Source organism: Pongo abelii, chromosome 9 (assembly GCF_028885655.2).
Source record: "Pongo abelii isolate AG06213 chromosome 9, NHGRI_mPonAbe1-v2.0_pri, whole genome shotgun sequence".
Taxonomy (NCBI): domain Eukaryota; kingdom Metazoa; phylum Chordata; class Mammalia; order Primates; family Hominidae; genus Pongo; species Pongo abelii.
The window spans coordinates 124,512,301-124,532,870 of record NC_071994.2 but is presented as its reverse complement, the minus strand read 5'-3'; the positions used below and the strand labels follow the sequence as shown (position 1 = coordinate 124,532,870).

General features: G+C 39.1%; 1 protein-coding gene across 2 annotated transcripts; it reads right to left on the bottom strand.

Moving 5' to 3' along the window:
* Window positions 1-3,537: 3,537 nt before the first annotated feature.
* SC5D (sterol-C5-desaturase) lies at window positions 3,538-19,535 on the bottom strand. 2 transcript variants are annotated; one of them, XM_002822599.5, is made up of 5 exons: window positions 19,356-19,535; window positions 8,581-8,800; window positions 7,673-7,805; window positions 5,692-5,792; window positions 3,538-5,121 (listed from the first exon to the last, which is right to left on the bottom strand). In XM_002822599.5, the coding sequence occupies exons 2-5, from the start codon at window positions 8,788-8,790 to the stop codon at window positions 4,666-4,668; spliced, it is 900 nt and encodes a 299-aa protein (XP_002822645.2). In that variant the 5' UTR covers window positions 8,791-8,800; window positions 19,356-19,535; the 3' UTR covers window positions 3,538-4,665. The 2 variants fall into 2 exon arrangements, with proteins under 2 accessions (XP_002822645.2, XP_002822644.2); XM_002822598.4 differs by lacking the exon at window positions 19,356-19,535 and adding an exon at window positions 19,094-19,287.
* Window positions 19,536-20,570: the final 1,035 nt, after the last annotated feature.

Genomic DNA, 20,570 nt, shown 5'->3' with positions numbered 1-20,570 from the left:
ACAAACCTTGTAGACTGGCCTTATGGTTTATAGCAATATAAAAACACACAAAGTGATGCATTTTTTAAATGAAATTATTTAACAACCCATAATGTATGTATTTTACCACTCTTACAAAGATAACTTACAGTAAATAATGTTAACGATGTTAGTTTTACTTATACGATTTTTCTGTGTACCCTCTATCTCTACTTCACCTCAATGTCTTTCACCCTCCAATTTTAAGGTGAAAATATCTAGGCTTCTGCCCTCTGCAACTGATTTCTATTGAGGGCCTATCGAGGTAAAATGACAATAATCATTGAATCTAGAAAGAAAAAGCATCAAGCACAATTTACATGAACAATAGCTTCAGTTGACATTTAACTGAATGCTTCTAACTTATTTATTCTTATTAGATAGGCAGTGTTTTAATCAATTTACAGATGGAGAAACCAGGATGGAGAAACCAGGATGGCGCAACTCGCAAGTGGCAAAGCCCTGTTTATCTCCAAAGTTCCTGTTCCTCTGAGATGAAATTATAGATTAACCTCCTACGTTTGCCCTTTCTTGATGTAACCAACTAATATCTTTGAGGATCTTTTTTCTTTTACCCAGAGTGCTGTGTTAAGTGCTGAGTATACAGATTCATTCAACCCTCTAACCAGTCCTTGTAGTACTGATACATCTGTGGTCAAAATCTGGGGTACTGGTGGGTTTTGTTTCTAAAGGGTTATGACTTTGAGTGACTAAAAAAAGATAGTTTATCCTTGATGTAAGGACCATCTTTGACTTCTCATTACTTCCCCTTTTGACCCCTCCAAAGCACTTAGCAAATGTCAGCTAATGAATAAATGAGAAAAAAATGGTTGGCCAAAAAGACAGCATCAGAAGAGAATTTTTACCTAGTGCAGTGCTTAGCACCTATCAGGGATTTATTAAACACATATTGAAGAGAATGACATTTCTGCCATTTTATTAATAAATTCAACAAAGTATTTATTGAACTTTAACCATGTCTTGGGCATTTGTTAAGGATGAGTGGTTTAATACAATGATGATTCAGACACGGTCTCTACTTCCAAGGAATCTGGCATCTCAAATAGGTAAGACACACATAAAAGTAATAGGTGATAGCAGTAAGTGCTGAAATAAGACTGTCATTCAAGTGTTGTGAATTTGAAGAAGTTGGGAAGATCAGGAATGCAAGTTTCTTCCCCCTCGTCTTAGTCCATTTGTACTGCCTTAACAAAGTATCTTCAACTGGGTAATCTATAAATAATAGAAATTTATTTTCTTACAGCTCTGGAGGCTGGGAAGTCACGGTTAAGCACCAGTGGGTTTGGTGTCTGCTGAGTCCCCAGTTTCTGCTTTCAAGATGGTACCTTGTTGCTGGGTCCTCACGTTAGAAGGGACAGAAGGGGCTGGGAGTGGTGGCTCACACCTATAATCCCAGCACTTTGGGAGGCCGAGGCAGGCAGATCACGAGGTCAGGAGATCAAGACCATCCTGGCTAACACAGTGAAACCCCATCTCTACTAAAAATACAAAAAATTAGCCGGGCATGGTGGTGGCAGGCACCTGTAGTCCCAGCTACTCAGGAGGCTGAGGCAGGAGAATGGCGTGAACCCGGGAGGCGAAGCTTGCAGTGAGCCAAGATCACACCACTGCAGTCCAGCCTGGGGTGACAGAGCAAGACTCCATCTCAAAAAAAAAAAAAAAAAAAGAAGGGGCAGGAGACAGAAGGGCTGAACAGCTGCCTCATACCTCTTTTTAAGTCATTAATCCCAGAGCCCTCATGACTTAATGACTTCCTCAAGGTCCCACCTCTACATACTATCTCACTGGCAATACATTTCCACATATGAATTTTGGAGGACACATTTAGACCACTGCAGCCCTCAAGTTGGTTAGTGTCTTTGAATACCTTTTTTCATGCTCTGTGGCAATCTCATGGTTTCAAACTTTTCTTCTATCCCTGTTAATCCCAAATATCTTTGTTCTCAGTCATCTCCCTAGTTTCCATCTTTCTCCCAGACCTCTTCTCTATATAAATAACCTGCATGCACTGTAAACTCCATGTATCAAAAAACTGAACTTGTGTAATTCTCTTCCAAATCTGTCCCCAACTTCTAGAAGATGGGAGGAAAACATGATACAAGGGTATAAGGAAATTCACTCAGTATTGCAGACACAGGATGGAAGACAAAGACTCAGTCTCTGTTTCTGAAAGGTCTTCTCGAACCATATCCACCCACTTCTCAATTTCCACCACAAAAGTAGAAAACATAACCTTGATTGTCACTTTCTGTCCTGTAACTATAAAAGGTTTCAAAGTCATCTGTAGAAGGTAATTTGGGTCCTCACTTCCATAAATATTCTCTGACTTCCTCTAATAGAAAATAGCAGAATGTGGCAGTACTGTATATTAAAATGTTAGGACTACTTAACATAACGCTGCTTTGAAAGACAAGAATTTGAGATGGGTGAAAGGGCAGGGGCCAGTTTGATTATTCCTAACATCTACGAGGAAGCTTCTGTCTTCCCCATAGGAAGCTGTCCTTTCTTCTCTATTAGTTATATAGGAATAAAAATCTAGAGGAAGCTTTAACATTCATATTGGAGTTAAGAATTAAAGACACTGAGATGATTAGTGTGTGGATAACCTGAAATACTCTATGGCTCATTCACCATTTCAACATCAAGAAGAGGACAACAAACAACACAAATACGGCAAACTGGCTAGCTGCTCAAGAAAATGGTGCCCCCTTCCTCCCAGGCACACAGCTGAACACATTTCCCAAAATCTCTCTAGGTGGGCCAAGTGACGGAGTTCTGTCCAAAGGAACATGGGCAGAAGAGATACGTACCACTTCCAGGCCTGACCCAGAAACATTTTCCACGCAGACTTTTCCTTCTTTTCCTATGTGCTCTTTCAACAAAGAGGGCTCTATGGACTGAGAGAAAGGCAGAGCCCCAAGAGGAAGGAGCCTGGGTCACAGAACGACTAGATGGAAAGCTGTCCACTGACCACAAACATCCACACGGGACATTATATGAGAGAGAAATAAACCTGGAAATAGTTACTTAACTTCTTTGGGTCCTAGTCTCCGGGCAAAGAGGAAAAGCTCCAATAAATATCAGCTGACATTATATTAGGAAATAAAGTTTACTTCTCCTTAATTTCTTTTTCTTAGGCAAGGCAGAGCACCGGGGGCGAGTAGGATTGGTGAAAAGCACTAAATGACATTTGCCTATTACAAAATACTAATTGGTACATTTAAATAAGATGACATTGTGACAATGACTCACAGATTAGACATTTTCTTCTGGATCCCAGACATTAGATTTTAAGACTGATTTCTTGCTAAAACACTCAAATCTAGTTAAAATGTGAAATATAAACAGAATGTGGTACCCACTTCTTCCCCGCCGTGACACTGAGTGTCTGGGGATGTTCTGAAACGTTTCACAATCCGCATCATTTCTGTGGCTTCAAATTGGCACAAAATGTGTACAAAGAATACTTTGTGCTGCTATAATATTCAACTGATACAGTTTAATTATAATGATCAACTTTTATTGATTTTACATAAATAGTTTATAGAATGCCTTTACAAACTATGTTTTTGCAATATATTTGTTACAACACACATTTCCTTATGCAAGTATTTGTTAAATCTTTTTGCAGAGGAAGTAGGGAAAAGTGAGGGGAGAAGAGGAGGAATAAGATTTTAGAACTAATCGTCAGCAGTGGGCCTAGGTATTTGGCAATTATTTCCTTTACAAAAAAATTACAGGTTTGTAACTTCAAACATCAAAAGTGTAGTGCATCAATTTAACTAAAAAATCAGTAGTGCCTAATATATTATCTGGGCATCAAATTTCTTTTTTTAAATATATCCAGATTCACATATTTTTACTCTTATTAAATAATGGTTTTAAATAATAATTGTCACAATGTTTAGTTACATAATCCCAGATCTGGATTAAATCATGGTGATATCAATATTTTTTAATTCCAATTTATTTATTAATCAGCAAAATGTAATAGGTGACAGTGTGCCCAGAGAATGAGCCTCCTGTGTGTAGGAAGATGATAGTCTTATTACACCTGCTATCAATTAGGTCATTTACATAGCTGCTAATGTATCAGAATTTTTTTCCACACTGATGCTTTGACTTGAATAAAGTACTACAAGTTATCATTACCATACCAACGTTGAAGAATTAACCATTCCTGAAACAAGAAACAATCTTTATATTAGTATTTCTTGGTTATGGTGCTTAGTCTTGGTATTATTAAGCACAATAATTCTTAATAAAAATGGGTGGATGAAGGCAAATGCATATAGCCTAGTCCCCTCAATAATTTATTCTCCATCTTATTTAAAATTGCTGTTGAGGCTATACAAACTACAGATCTGCTGCTAGAAAGATACAAGTTGTCTCCTCAACAACATCTGGCATTTTAAGCATCAGATTAAAATCCTGGTGTTCACAGCATCTTCTTCTGACCTACCACTAGGATCATTCCTCAGCAGTGCCCACGATGCTGATTTCCAAATGATACCGTTTACTTACTATGTATCTTGACTGTATGGAGATTATTTTTTCCTTATTAAAAAAAAGAAATATGATGATATTTCCTTCTTTGTCCTTACTTAAGAATAACTGGGCAATAATCTATTCAGTCTTTGTAAACTCTCCATTGAATAATTTTTCATTCTTACAGCCATTTCCTGAATGGCTGCTGCGCTTTCCCTCTGTCATCTCCTTCACATAACTGAGCGGTCCCTTCCCCTCAAAGGAGGAAGGATTTTTGAATGAGCCGCCAATCCTATCCCACAAAGTGAAATATTGTCCATAATTATAGTCAAAGAACATATGGTGGTCTGTATGATGAGCTGAGCCATTAATAAATGGCTGTAAGATTTGGGGGACACGAAAATCACCATCATGAATGGAAATTGTCCAGATGTTAACCAAGATGTACAGACTTAAATAAACCACCTTGTGTAATGGAAAGATAAAAGGGTATATATGGTAAGGTAGACTCTGAAGAAAGCCATCAATAGGGTGAAAAGCATGACTTGCAAATGGAGTAGGAATCTTCCAAATATGGTGAGGTTTATGTAGGCGCTGCAGAAGAAAAGGACACAATTAGCACTGCAAACTTTACCCCGTGCAACATTGAACTTACCTTCTCACACTCATGTTGGAAACGACCTAACAAATCCCGTAGAGATCAGCAAAATTATGTATTCTATAAAATGTTTTACTTTGCCCTAAAACAGTATACGTTTATATGGATTTATGAGTATAAGTGCAGTGGTGTTCCATGGATATACTGCACAGTGGTGAAGTCTGGCTTTTAGTGTACCCAGCACCTGAAGAGTGCACATTGTACCCAATACGGAGTGTCTCATCCCTCACTCCTCTCCCATCCTCCCACCTTCTGGAGTCTCTAATGTCTATTGTTCCCTCTCTAAGTCCATGTGTACCTGTTACCGGAACAGAAGAATTTTAAGACAGCCCCTTAGACCCATAAAGAAGAATATGAACAAAATGTACCCTGTACCTGTTATGATTACGGCTACTTAGACATTTAATATGGTTAGAGGAAATTCTTGGAAATAAAGAACAGAATTTATAAACATACATTGCTGAAATGTGTAACCTTTTTTCTCTTTTCACCACAAATGACTTTACCTTATATACCAGTCTATGATGAAGGCCTCTGTGAATCCAGTAGATGAACATGTCAGTGAAAAAGAGGAAAGATATTATACTAACGACAAGTTCAAACAATCCTAGAAAAGAAAACGGGAAACAGAAGAATCAAAACTCAGCTCCTGGGATTAGAGTTCACTTTTCACATGTCCATCTAAGTGCAAAATGGGATCCTAGACTCAAACATTATAAATGATCTGTTTTGGCTAATTCAATATATTATAAACTAATCTCTCCTGGCTTCTTGGAATCTGGTCATTTCCTCATTTCCCTCTCATAAGTACTTGAAATGTTCTACCTAAAGTACTTCTTAATTAAACTATAAAGATATTTATGAGACAGGATACTCCTAAGACATCTTTATTATTTAAATCTCTGGGAATCATCACTTCCTTCATATTAATCTTCCTAAAACCCATCTTTACACATTATCTCTCTGCTTAAAATATACTTTCCACTAAATACTTTAAATTTAGCATTTATTCCATACCCCACCCCTTTCGGATCTTTCCAACCTCATCACTCCTGTATTTCTACCCTAACCAGGCAGGTTTACTCAATGTCCTCCCACTGTCTTGGAAGTTTTACCTCTGTATCTTTCATCATAGGGGTTCAAGAACCTAAAATGCCCTCTCTCCCTTTATTTTAACTCATAATCATATCCATTTTTCAAAGCCCAGCCAATTGATTAGTATATAATTTTTTGTTCCCTCTTCTGAATAACTGACTTTTTCTTTTTTTTTTTTTTTTGAGACCGAGTCTCGCTCTATTGCCCAGGCTGGAGTGCAGTGGCGCAATCTCTGCCTCCGAGGTTCAAGGGATTCTCCTGCCTCGCCCTCCTGAGTAGCTGGGACTACAGGTGTGCACCACCACACCCTGCTAATTTTTTGTATTTTAGTAGAGATGGGGTTTCACCATGTTGGCCAGGATGGTCTCAAACTCCTGACCTCGTGATCTTCCCACCTCGGCCTCCCAAAGTGCTGGGATTACAGGCTTGAGCCACCACGCCCAGCAATAACCAACTTCTTACTTAAAGTGTGGGGGTGCTGGTGCCTGCAAGCCTGAGTCCAAGTCTCAGATCTACCACCAACTCGTTACTGAAACTCTCTGTACACCTCATTGACTCACCTATAAAAGGAGCACAGTGATAGTACCTATCTCATAGAATCGTAGGAAAACAATGGACTGATTCTTGTGAAGAGCTGAGAACTATCACTGACACTTATCAGCCTTCAATAAATACTATGATTCTTGCTTTTTACATACTAGATCCTAGAAATGTATCTTGAGAAAGTTTCAGAATTTCACAAAAGTTTAGTCACTACAGGACTGTTTATAATACAAAAGAGTAACAATCTGAAGGTCTAACAATTAGGTATCATTTACATAACTTATGAATATCCACACAGTACTATGACTAATATATTACACAATCTCAAGATTTTTTGACATGAAAATACAACCATTAAGTTGCTAAGAGAAACAAAATTCAGAGCCCAAACCACTATGCACCTCAGGACTTCATTTGTGTAACGTAAACAATGAAGTATACAGGCACAGAAGAGTGGGTGGTAAGTATGCCAGAAGAGTTAGTTTCTAAGAAGCAGGATAATGGATTTTAAAAATCTGTTTTTAACTTTCAGCAATGACATAAGCTACTGAAGTTTTTTTTAGAAGGTTGAATTCAATAATTAATAGAAAACAAATGCAAGGACCCATCTCTGATCACTCCAATCTTCCACCAGACACAATCTCATCTACAGCAGACTTTCAGATTGATAGAAAAACTAAAGAAATGCACATGTGGCAAGACATGAACACATGAAAATAGAACATTAAAAAACAACTGAATAATTTGTAATTATTTTAAAAGATAAAAAAAAAGGACAGACTTGTTTTTTTAAGGAAACTAACCTGTGCTTAGACTACTCTCTTCCTGACACTCGTGTTATTTACTTACCATATGGAAACTCTCCTAGGTCATCATGTAATTTGCTGTAACCTCTTATCTCCAGCAGGAACAGTGCAACAGTAAGAATACTTATCCATGGCAATGCCTGGACAGTAAACTTAATCTCTCGACGGACTTGATTCTGAAAGTGAAATTTCCAATACTTAAAAATCACAAAATCCATGTTAAACAAAACTAGCATAAAACTGTTCTGGACTGGATTTTTAAAATCTCTTTTACATGAAGGGGCTTACCTCCAAACTGTTTCTATTAAAATTTTAAATACATGAAAATAGGTATGTAAGAAAATCATTCCTTTTGTACTAAGAAAATGCAATAAGTATTTTAAATTCTGAAACCTTTTTTCCTTCCTCCAAAATCTGCATTCTAAACTTCTATTTATGGAATAATCATTTCTTTCCTAATTAACTTCCATCCCCAATCCTCTCTATTTTTTCTTTTTGCTGTTCAGTCCTTGGAGTCACTGACAGGTACAAACAACTGAAATTTAAAAATGATTGCAAACAAGTTTAAAACTACTGAGTTTGAATCCCGTATCTAGCCAAAAAACAAAACATGGTAAAAAAACACATTTCAGTTTGTGAAAATCATATATTAAAATAATTACATAAATGTATGCATGTATTTACTCATCAATATCAGCATAAAAATGCTCCAATATGCATCTAGCAAGATAAGATCCTAGACTTATAGTTTTATTAAAAAGTTAGATTTGCTTAAATTAAGGGAAGGAGAGCAGGGATTAACCCTCATGAAAATATCTAACCCATTTGTGGTTGGTCTCCAAAATTTTATTTAATGGTTACATATAATCAGCTTAATCTAAAAATCTCAGAAATGTATCATATTGTTATTTTTACTTTAATTGTTAGAAAATAGGTTAAAAAATTTCTTACCTTTAAAAATTGTGGATGTTTCATTAATGCATGATCAAAGACAAAATAATAGCTCAGTGTTGCACAGAAGAAATAAAGGATGTAAGCACCAACATTTGTTACAATCAGAAGACTAATAGCTTGTCGGAAGATGTCATCTTCTGGCCACGTGGCTGGATATATGTATGGTGAAAAAAAATAGTAATCTGCAACACTGAGTACAAGATCCATCACTTAGCCCCTAAAAGATAAGCATGTGTGACAATTAGTTACCATGTCTATATTTTTCCAGGCAAAAATTTTTCAGAAACGCTATATCTCAAGTTCCTGACTTAAGAACAGACATATGTAGTACATCTACTGCTATCAGAATCCCCTACATGCCATCTTTAGAGCCAGAAGGGATCTTAGCTATCATCTCTAGTCCAATCTCTTCGTACTATGTATGGGGATACTAAAGTTCAGTTAGAGAAACTGAGGCCCAGGAAAGGTCATCAAGCTGCTAAGTGGCACAAGCCCAGATGGAATTCCATTTCAGTGTCCTTCCCTACTGCGTCCTATGGCAGCATGGCAAGTGGTAAAAATGGGGATGCAGGGGACTAGGTACTCAGACAAATAGTTTCCTCTTTCAGCTACAAGTTTCAGCTCATCTTTCTCCTTCAAGGACTCATACTTCAGAGATTTTTGCTTCAGCGCTGACACCTAAGATAAATTCCCTAAAAGATATCCATGCTGCCACCACAACCAGAGAATCGGGACTATCTGTTCTTCTGACACTCCCATTGACAGAACAAAGGAAGATGTATTCTTGGTGTTAAGAACTGGAACACATTTATTTCTCTACCTCTAATCAATATTCCAGATCAGGAGTTGGTAAATTGCAGCCCACGGGCCAAACTCAGAGCCTGCTTTGTAAAAATCTTTATAGAACACAGCTACACCCAGATGTTTACATACTGTCTGTGGCTGCTTTTCTGCTACGAAGGTGGGCTTGTATCACTGCAACAGAGACAGTATGGCCCGTTGAACCGAAGGCATTTACTACCTGGCCATTTACAGATAGTTTGCCAACTCCTGTTTCAGATGCTTAAACTCTAAAAAACATTAGTCAGTTCAGTACATATTTAAGTCCATTCTGTACTCATGGTCCTGTTACAATACAGTTCGGTGATATTATGGTCAGCTTTTATGATCTGACTATGGAATCTATCATTTATGATCGACTCACTCATTCCTCATTGCATTGTTCGCACAAGAAAATGTGTTCAGCATCTAAAATGTCTCTCACTTGAACTGAAATTTTTGAACAAGAAGCCAATCTGCAAATTGACTACCCACAATAGATTTCAAGTGTTCAAATGGCCTTTATCTCCTACATATTGGGCCATGTTAATCATCAATTTATGAAATAAAATAGCCCACAGGTAAGGAAAATTCTGAAAATACTTATTTACTTCTTTGTAGCCTATTTCCTTCACTAGATTCCCTATGAGATTTCTCCACTAAATTCCCACAGGGATTTAAGAAAGTTTCTTAAAAAATAATACACATATAGTTCAAAATGAGAAACTGACAGGAAAAGATATACAATGCAAACCCTTGCTTCCATCCATGTCACTGTAAACCACACCGTCATTTCATTTCCACCTCTCTGGGTGACCATATCTATTAGTTTCCTGAGAATCCTTACGGTGTTTGTTAATGTAAGATGGAACGACGACAAATTTTTCTCTCCTTCCTTACAAAACGTGGCATACTATATACACTGTGAAGTTCCCTTTTCTTAACTGAATATATATCTTGGAGATCCTTCCGTCCCTACATAAAGATCATGCTCCTCCTTTTTTTGTTTTTAAAGAAACAGGTTTATTGAGATATAATTCACATACCATAAAATTCACTATTTTAAAGTAGATAATTGACTAGTTTTTTAGCATATTCTCAGAGCTATGCAATCATTACCACTATTAAGTTTCAGAACATTTTCAGCACCCCAAAAATAAACCCCAACCCTATACTGTTGAGCTTCTAGGATGTGTAAAGTTTTTCATCAAATTTGGTGAGTCCGGGGCCACTCTTTCTTAAACTTTCTATGCCTTTCTCTCTCCTCCTTTTGGGACTCTCATTATGCTTATGTGGAAATGCGTGATGGTGTCCCCAAGTCTCTGCTCGTATTTCTTCATTTTCTTTCTCTTCCCAGCTGTTTAATCTCAATTGACCTATCTTCAAGTTCTGTGTTCTGTTGGCTCAAATCTGCTGTTAAGCAAGACAGTTTCAGTCACTGTACTTTTCAACACCTGCGTTTCCATTTGGTTCTTTAAAAAAAAAAAAAACACAAAAAACTTTTATCACTTTATTGACATTCTCTACTTGGGAAGAAACTGCTCTAATACTTTTAGTTACTTAAACATGGTGTTCCTTAGTTCTTTTATATTTGTAGTAGCTGATTTAGAGTCTTTGCCTTGTAAGTCCAACATCTGGGCTTTCTGAGAGTTTCTACTGACTGACTGCCTTTTTGTGTGTACAGGCCATACTTTCCTGTTTGTGTTTTTTAATTTTTTATGGAAAATGGAATATTTTAAGTAATATGATGGGGTAACTCTTGAAATCAGATTGTGTGCACCACCACCCACCCTGCCCCAGGGCTTTAAGTTGCTTTTGTTGTTGCTGTGTGTCAAGTAATCCTCTGAACTAATTATATACCTGTTTTATTTGTTGTGTGCAGCTACAAGTCTCTTACTAATGACTGGAGCGATTTTCTTAAGTGCTTTGAACCAGTAAGACCCCCAGCCTTTGCCAAGGTGCTATGTTGGGCCATGCTTTCAGTACTTTAGCTGTCAGTCTAAAACTGACTGGCCTGAACTTACTGCTTAGGTAAACCCTCAAGGTCAGCCAAAGAGGGGAAATTAGGGCCTTCTCCCCTTTCTTGGGTATGTGCAACAGCCCTGCTCATGGGAATCATTCTAGATTCTCAGGAAAATATCAGCTTTTCAAAGCCCCCTAGGGATATCTCATTTCTCAGTATTCCCTTTTAAGTATTTTTGGTCAGGCTTTTGTTAGTGCCAGCTGATAAAAGTGCCTCTAAGACCTGTTATGTGTAAATAATGACTCTCCTTGACAAAACACCCTGGGACAGGATGATATTGAGCAAGCTCTAAGACAGGTCATGTAAACACAAGCCTTGAGAATTGCCAGAGAGGTCAAGTGGTGATGATTTTCTGGGTTGTGGCCTTTGGCGAGGCTGCAAACCTATTCTGTACCTTCCATCCAGGCTGCTGTTTTTCACAGTTACTGTGTTGTAAGGCTTAGTTTTCAAGGCTACCATGGAGTCAGGGAAAGGGAGATGGTAAAGGACAGAAAATGTCCAAAGCTCATTATTCTTACTGAGATTCAACTATTTTTCTCAAATAAAGGCTGCTAAGATTATTGTAGAGCTTTAACTTATAAAGTTTTAATTTCTAGAGTTCTAAAAAAGCTGATTCTGACAACTTCTGTCAGTATTTTGTTGCTTTTTATAAAGAAGAGATTTGCAGAGATTCTTACTCTGCTGTTTTGGAAGTCACCATCTCCTCCTTTTTTATAGTACAGGTCTACTACCATTCTTACTTAAAACATTTGGCATCAGATGTTATTTCGGAATTCAAAATTCCTATAAATACATTTTGCAAAGGTCAAAACTTCACCCTGTCATTAAACAAATCAAATATTTGGGGGTTTTGGTTATTTTTTATTATTTATTTATTTATTTATTTATTTAGAGACAAGGTCTTGCTCTGTCATGCAGGCTGGAGTGCAGTAGTGTAATCTCAGCTCACTGCAACCTCTGCCTCCCGGGCTCAAGTGATCCTTCTGACTCAGCCCCCTGAGGAGCTGGTACTACAGGTGGGCACCACCATGCCCAGTCAATTAAGAAAAATTTTTTTTGTATGGACGAGGGCTCATTATATTGCCCAGGCTGGTCTCAAACTCCTGGACTCAAGCAATCCGCCCACCTCAGCCTCCCAAAGTGCTAGGATTACAGGCATGAGTCACCATGACCAGCTCATATCAAATATTTGTTCAGAAAATGTGAATATTCACATTAAGTGGGATAAGTACATACTGTAAATGGTATTATAATTCATTTGTATATTAACAATTTATGTAATTATATATGGAGTAATAAATGATAAATGGAAAATAGACTGGTACAGACAAACAATGTATTCTCTTTTTAAAGGAAAAATTCAGTAAACTTTCAAATACATATAAAATCAAAGTTAAATACTTGTGCATGTATATGTATATATACATGCAATAAATGTTCATTACATCTGATTGCTTGAGAATCTTAAAGAGAAGGGCCTATCAGGTTGGAATTAGACATTGGTGATGGGCCAGGATCAGGATTCTCAAGTGATAAAGCAACAATATCCAAGATAACCTTTTCGAAAGATACCTACCAATGTCATCTGTCTTATTAATATATTTCTGCTTAAGCAAGATTATTTACATAATGCCTTCAGTGATCTTCCCATCTGTGTTCACAATATAGTCATCATTTAATCATTCATGTACTATCTTCCCGCTATTGTCAGGCCTCTGAGCCCAAGTCTGCACGTATGCATCCAGATGGCCTGAAGCAACTGAAGAATCACAAAAGAAGTGAAAATGGCCGATTCCTGCCTTAACTGATGACATTACCTTGTAACATTCTTTCTCCTGGCTCAGAAGCTCCCCTACTAAGCACCTTGTGACCCACAAAAGAACAACCCCCTTTGACTGTAATTTTCCACTACCTACCCAAATCCTTCAAAACTGCCCCACCCCTAACTCCTTTTGCTGACTCTCTTTTTGGACTCAGCCTACCTACATCCAGGTGATTAAAAAAGCTTTATTGCTCACACAAAGGCTGTTTGGTGGTCTCTTCACATGGACGTGCGTGACACTTATGTGCATTTAGAAACCTTTCAGCAATGTCCCCATCACCCAAAAAGTGCCTAACAGAAGCATCAGGATTAATGTTCAGCATTTCTTCAACATCAGCTTCTCCTGACGTATTTATGGTTTGGGCCATTAAATGTATGGTATAATTAAAGAGATTAGGTATCATCACCTCATTACTGATAGAAAATCTTCCAAAATATCTACAGGTTCATTTTCAAACCTCATTGTCAGCTAAAATGTTAAACATTTATTATTGCTGATTTATCAACATCATTTCAGGCATTAAGTAATTTTGACGACAGGATCTTTACAACTGAACTCTTAAAGGAAGTTTTGATTCCTAGGCCTCCCTTAACTGTGCAAGCAATATACTTGCTTTTTCCCAGAGTGTAGCACTCCTTGGAGAAAAAGATTGTATTCTGGTCAGGCATGGTGGCTCATGACTGTAATACCAGCGCTTTGGGAGGCAGGCTTATTCCGTGAGCTCAGGGGTTGGAGAACAGCCTGGGCAACATAGTGAAATCCCATCTCTACAAAATATACAAAATTAGCCGGGTGTGGTAGCACAGCCCTGTGGTCCCAGCTACCCTCAGGAGGCTAAGGTGGGAGAATTGCTTAAGGAGTTCAAGGCTGCAGTGAGCCATGATCGTGCCACTGCACTCCAGCCTGGGCAACAGAGCAAGACCCAAAGGAAAAGGCTGTATTCTGGTCACAGTAAATGAATAAAAACTATAACCTACAGTTGAGGAGAATGCATAAAAAAGCTGTCTAGAAAGTAAATTTTCAATTAACTCTTGCCAAACTTTTAGATATTTTTCACCACACTGCTTCCTAAGTTTCTGAATTCTTCCTTTTTAATACTAAATACATCCTTCAGTAGCAGTTCTTCATATATGCCAGCTTTTTTCATGATCAACAAAGCAATGAGTGGCATCTGTTTACTTCCTATTGTGAAATCCACTTAACCGAAACATGGTTAGAATCTTCATTTTCAGTCCTGTGCAATGTCTCCCTATTTTTCATCAGTTCTTAGTCCTTACTACCACTATAAAACGTCCACGATCTGTTTTTCTATTCTTTAAGTCACATGTGGTGGTAGTTCCCACACTGCCACGTTAAACCCAAAGTAACAAAACAATAAAAAACACCAGGAATACCTGGTAGGTGTGCCAAGACACAATGGAAACCTCAGTTAGATGGAGTGAGAATTTGTCATCAAATGAGTTTGAGAGCTTAACTTAAAGCAAAAAGAAAACAACTTTTTGGTTTTTCAGGGCTTTCCAGACTTCCAAATTGTGACTGGGGACTATGGACCTGTGTCCCTTTCTGCGAGTTCAACTGAATTATGTCTAATTCAGTGTTATGTAGGTGTTTACTTAACACATATCTAGATATTTGGATAGGTTCCAATTTTTTGCTATTACAAATAATGCTACAATGACAGGCCCTCATTAGGCAATTTCTAAAAGCAGAAGAGCTGAGCGAAAGAGTTATACACTCACAACTTTGGTAGATATTGCTAAATCGCTCTCCATAAGGGTTTAACTACTTTGCAGTCCTCAAACGATGTAGGACAGTATCTTACCTATTTTTCTGCAATCTTACTAGCAGGGGATATCATCAAACTTTCACATATTCACCAAGAAAGAAGGGCTATCTCGGGTATACTTAATTTGCATTTACCTTATTATGAGTAAAGTTGAGCATCATTCCATATATTTAGAATAATTTATATATTTTTCTGTGTTTATCTGTTTTTATCCTTTGCCCGTTTTCCCATGGAGTTTTTAGTATCTTTATAAAAGTCAAATTCTAGAAGCTCCTTATATATTAGGGAGTTTGGCCCTTTGTTTATGACATGAATTATGAACATTTCCTCACTTTGTCAGGAAAAATTTAATTAGCACCAAATGCCAAATATTGACATATATTCCTCATCATACATGCCATTGTTAATAAGTTCTTATTTGAATGAATTAAGTGTTAAGCACTACACTAGGTAATGAGCATACAAACATTAAAAAGACACAGTCTAAATTAGTCTTAAAGGTAGGGCAACTACAAAAACAATTCTAGCAATAGGACATGTGCTGCAATACAGATATATATGCAAATTCTATGAAATCAGAAAAGACAACACAACTATCTCAGCTTATAGTAAAAGGCTTCCTAGTGAATATGATATTAGATTTGGACTTTGAAGGATATCACCAGAAAGAAAAGGTTAGGGATAGCCATTCCAAAGAGAAGTCACAACTGCAAAGCAAGGGAGGAGCATGATGCATTCACGGCTCACTGCGTGTGGTTGGTGGGTGTTAGACAGGGTGATGGGGTGGAGCAGAGGGAAAAACATGTTAGGGGATGGACTTGTAAAGGAGATTTGTTAGACTACGCATGGAGGGATCTGCTGTCCTGCTGAGGAATTTGGACTTTCTCTCACATGCTATGGGGAGACACTAAAGATTTCTGGGTAGGAAAAAGATACAATCAGACCCATATTTCATAAAAACCATTCCATTAGAAATCTGGAGTACTAGGCCAGGTGAAGTGGCTAATACTTATTCCCCAGCGCTTTGAGAGGCTGAGGTAGGAGGATCACTTGAAGCCAGGAGTTCGAGACCAGCCTGGGCAACACAGCGAGACTCCGTCACTATAAAAAAGGAAAGAAGAAATATGGGTTATCGGTGAGAAGCAGGGAGACTAGTTTGGTTGTTCCTGTGGTAGACTAACCCAGAGAAAATGATAGCCTGACCTCAGGCAGTGGCTGTTAAGACTAGCCAGCAAAGATTTTGCGCAAGTAAAAACACTCACAGGATTTGGATAACCCACATTTGCTGGGAAGTGAAAGAGAGAAATCTAGGATGACTGTGAGACTTTAGCTGGTCTAAGCAGATGGTGATGTCATTGTAATTGAAATAGGGAATACTGGCAGAGCTAGCAGATTTGGGTAGGGTAGGAATACGGGGTGGGTAAGGAATGATGGTGTGAACAGAAAATAAATCTTGGGACTCCAAAATCACTAAGCTAAGAGAAAAGTCAGGCTGGGAACTATGTTAGGCAAACCTGCCTCCCGCTTTACTCCTAAATAAGACAGCTACAAGGATGAGAAGCTACATCCCTCCCTCACAATTTGCCCTCAGAAAATTCCTTTGTGGATAAAGGACATACAGGACTCAAAGTCATCCCTCTGAGGCTCACCTGAGACAAATGGATTTCTGATTGCTTCCTCTGCCCTATTGTTTATGTAAAAATGCAGATTCACTGAGCCAGACTAAATGTGTGCATTCAGTGGAAGGCTAATCAAGGACTCAAAAGAATGCAACCTTTGTCTCTTATCTACTTCTAACCTGGAAGCCCCCACTGTGAGTTGTCCTGCCTTAGCAGACCCAACCAATGTCCTTCTTACACATATCTCATGTCTCCCTAAAACATATAAAAGCAAACTGTGTCCCCGACCACCTTGGGCACATGTTGTCAGGGCTTCCTGAGGCTGTGTCACGGGTGAATCCTTAACCTTGGCAAAATAAACTTCCTAAATTGACTGAGACCTGTCTCAGGTATCTGGGGTTCACAACGGGTTCAATGTAGATCTTAAAATCTATCTGTGGCTCATCTTCTATCTTAGATAAGCAACAGGCCACATGTAAATATAAATGTGAAGTTCAAAAGCGAGCCTGGTTAGTACACAGGTAGTAGTTGAAGTAATAGGGGTGAAGACTGCCAAGGGAGGTGGTGTAGCAGGGACAGGGTACTAAATAATATCAGAGAACATAAACATTTAATAATTGAAAAGGATATTGCTATATCACTAAAGGTTGGTAACAGTTGATGAACCAATCTACATGTTCCCCACAGTGCCATGTAGCCCTACTTCAATACAATACCTAGAATAGTACAGTGCAACCAAAAAGAACAGAAACATGTTTGATTGCTGTGAGGTTTAGAGACTAAGTAGACTTTTGACATTTGACCCAAGAAAGGTACTCAATAAAATAGCATCTATAAGATTATCACTGTTAAGGCCGTCAAAAACGCGTCAAAATTACTTCAATAGAAGATAAAATAGGTGCCACTTGATTTTTGTTTGAAAAATAACTGACAGTAGTTGATACTAATATTTAATATATACTAGGTAATATAAATATTTTACATATATTAACTAATTTTACCCTTTCAAGAAGCCTCAAAAGTTAGGTACTAGTATTATTTTATAGATGAAGAAGCCGGGCACAGAAATTTTAAGTAACTTGCATAAGGTCATAAGAGTAAATAAATGCTGGAGCTAGGATTCAAATACACACAATCTAGTTGCAAAGTACGTGAACTTCTGCCAAGTTCTATAGCCTCTTCACCACTACTTCAAGTCGTCAACTCCTGAATTTTTAAAAATTTTCAGTGCCTCTACAAGCTCATATAATTTTAAGGGGTTATAAGCCCTGAAGTTAGGGGTCCCAAGGACCCTAAATTAAGTACCACTGCTTCAAACAGAAACTTAAATACTTTGTCCTTGCAGAATTTAAGAAACTTCTTCTTAAAACTCAGTTATAATAACAATATTAGGCTTAGAACAACTCAGTCTACCATTATCTTTTTGTTCTACTTAAAACGTATAGAAAATAATGGCTAATATTTATTGAGAACCAGGTATTACTTTTGTACAACCTCATCTAATCTCCATAGCTCTATGAGATAGGTACTTCTATGCTCCCCACTTTCTAGATAGGGAAACTGAGGTCAGAGTATTTAAATAACTTGTTCAGTAGCAAGCAACAATAACAAAAAAAACAGCTGAGATGTACATTCCACAACCTTTCTCTTTGCTATCACATTATGTTATCTCTCAAGATGTTTTATATGCAGATGAGGAATTCTGAGTACCACCCCATGCTAATTAATTACATTACATAACGAATGGAAAAGCACTCGGTAAATGATCAAGGATCAGTTATTATTTATTAGGTATCAATCATTAGAAACTTTAAAAAATGATAGTGATATAAAGACAAATAACTTCCAGAGGGTTTCCTCTAAAAGTACCGAGCTGCCACAAACTTTCCAGTTTGGAAACTCTATGTACTGAGGTCTTTTTTTCTTCACTTACACCACCTCCAAATCTACTCTGCTGTAACACAGGGATGGCAGTATACATTATTTTTCCTTTTATGATGCAAAAGGAACAGATTATTTCCCTTTTCCTTTCAGTCTCCTCAGCCCCAGATTGTTGTCCCTTCATTCTAATTACGCCGCAGCAACAGAGGCTTGCAATGGTCAGGAGTTCTGGTACCGACCAGTTCTTCAGCCTGATTCTTTTGGCCCTTAAAAGAAAAAAACCCTCCAAGAACGAAGGGACAAAGAAAGCATTCGTGTTCAGCAGCCAGACCAGACTTCCCTTGAGTAAGAGATCTGCAACACCCAACATCAAACACTGCATTTTCTTCAAGCCCGTCCACGGTCGGCTCTTTCACGTCCACTCCTCCCCATCGGCCCCGCGATCCCTCCCAGCGCGAGCGGAAGGCCCCTCCGTCCGGACTCCCAGGTGGCGCAGCCCTCCACGCCCCGAGGTCCGCCGGCCGAGCCCTCGCCGCCAGCCCTCGGGATGCCAGGCTACCTGCCAGCCTCTCCTCCCACTCGGCGCAGGACTCGGATCCGTATGCTACCGCGTTCCTAGCACCCGCCCAGCGCCTAGCATCCAGAGGGCACTCGCTAACCAACCGCGGCGCGGAGAAAACCCGTGCTTCGGCCACACCCTCCGCCTCGCCCACCCGAGTCCCAGGCGCTGAAGTCTCTCCATCCTCTTTTATTCCAACGCCCCCCGGCCCAGCCCGCTCAGGTGTATTCCGCTTCCTTCCCCGCCCACCCGCCGTCCCCACCTGGAGGTGGTCCGCCGCCGCTCCGCACGCCACTGCTCTGCAAACTGCCCTAGCAGGTGGGCAGCCAGCAAGCGGGCCGGGAGGCTGGAGCGGCCAGCCAATCAGCGACCGGCGCCATAAGCTGATATGACGGCAGATCGCGCGACGTGCCTGCGCGCAGCTCTCCGCGGTCACGTGGGCGCCGCGCGCTCGGTCACGCCCCCTTTGTCCTCTGACTAGGGAGGGCGGGCGCCTCATCCGAGTACCTACCTGTGCGGTGGAGGACGGGGTTTCGGGTTTTGCGTTTGTTTCGTTGCTTTGTTTTTAAACTAGCTCTGGTGACTGTCATTCATGGTGGTACCAGGCAGGTTTACGGTGTTTGTGCAAACATTCCTAGAACGGGTGCCCTGCGTTGAGGGAAATAGACGACACTTCTTTTGACGCGAATGTCTGGGGCGTTTTCTCCCTCAAGGGAGGAGGTGCAGACGTTCCCAAACAGGTGCTCAAGGTTTTAAGGCGTAGTCCCCCCGATTTTCTAGCGCTGAATGGCTGGAGGCTCCGCGAGCCGGTGTATGTAGGGGTCTAAATGGTGACAAGATGAGGGTAAACATGGACAGAAACCTTTTCACAATACAAGTTGTTGAAAACCAAAGTTAACGCAGATGTAGTTGGCTTTGATTTGCTACACGTGAATCGAGCAGCTCCGATTTGCCGAAACAGCTGAGCAGAGGAGGGTGGCTTCACAGGCAGAAGAGGACGGAGGAAAGCAGAAAGAAGGAACCAAAAGATCTGTCGTTTCAGAGTGACTTTCCTTAAACAGAGATTAAAACAGAGGGGACTGACTTGTGATACCAGCTCAGCAACTTCAAAGTGGCAAACTGGGCCACTTTACCTATTACATAAATAATATGGGGAATACATGACAGAAATGAGGGATTTTTAAGGGAAAAAAATAACATTCGATCTGCCTTCAAAAGACTTTTCTGGTAGTTAAACTTCAAATGTACATAGGATACTGGACAAAGTTCAAATGAATTTAAAATAGTGGAGGTGGTTTTTTTAAAAGGACTCAGATTATATAAATAAAAATAATTTTAAATTTTAAAAAGTTTTGAGTGTCTACTTCGTTAAACACATCTTACTAAACACTGGGAATGGAAAGAGATGTTACAATAATGACAAAGACATGGTTCCCAACCTTAAAGAGCTTATGTGCTGTGGGAGAAATGGGCATGT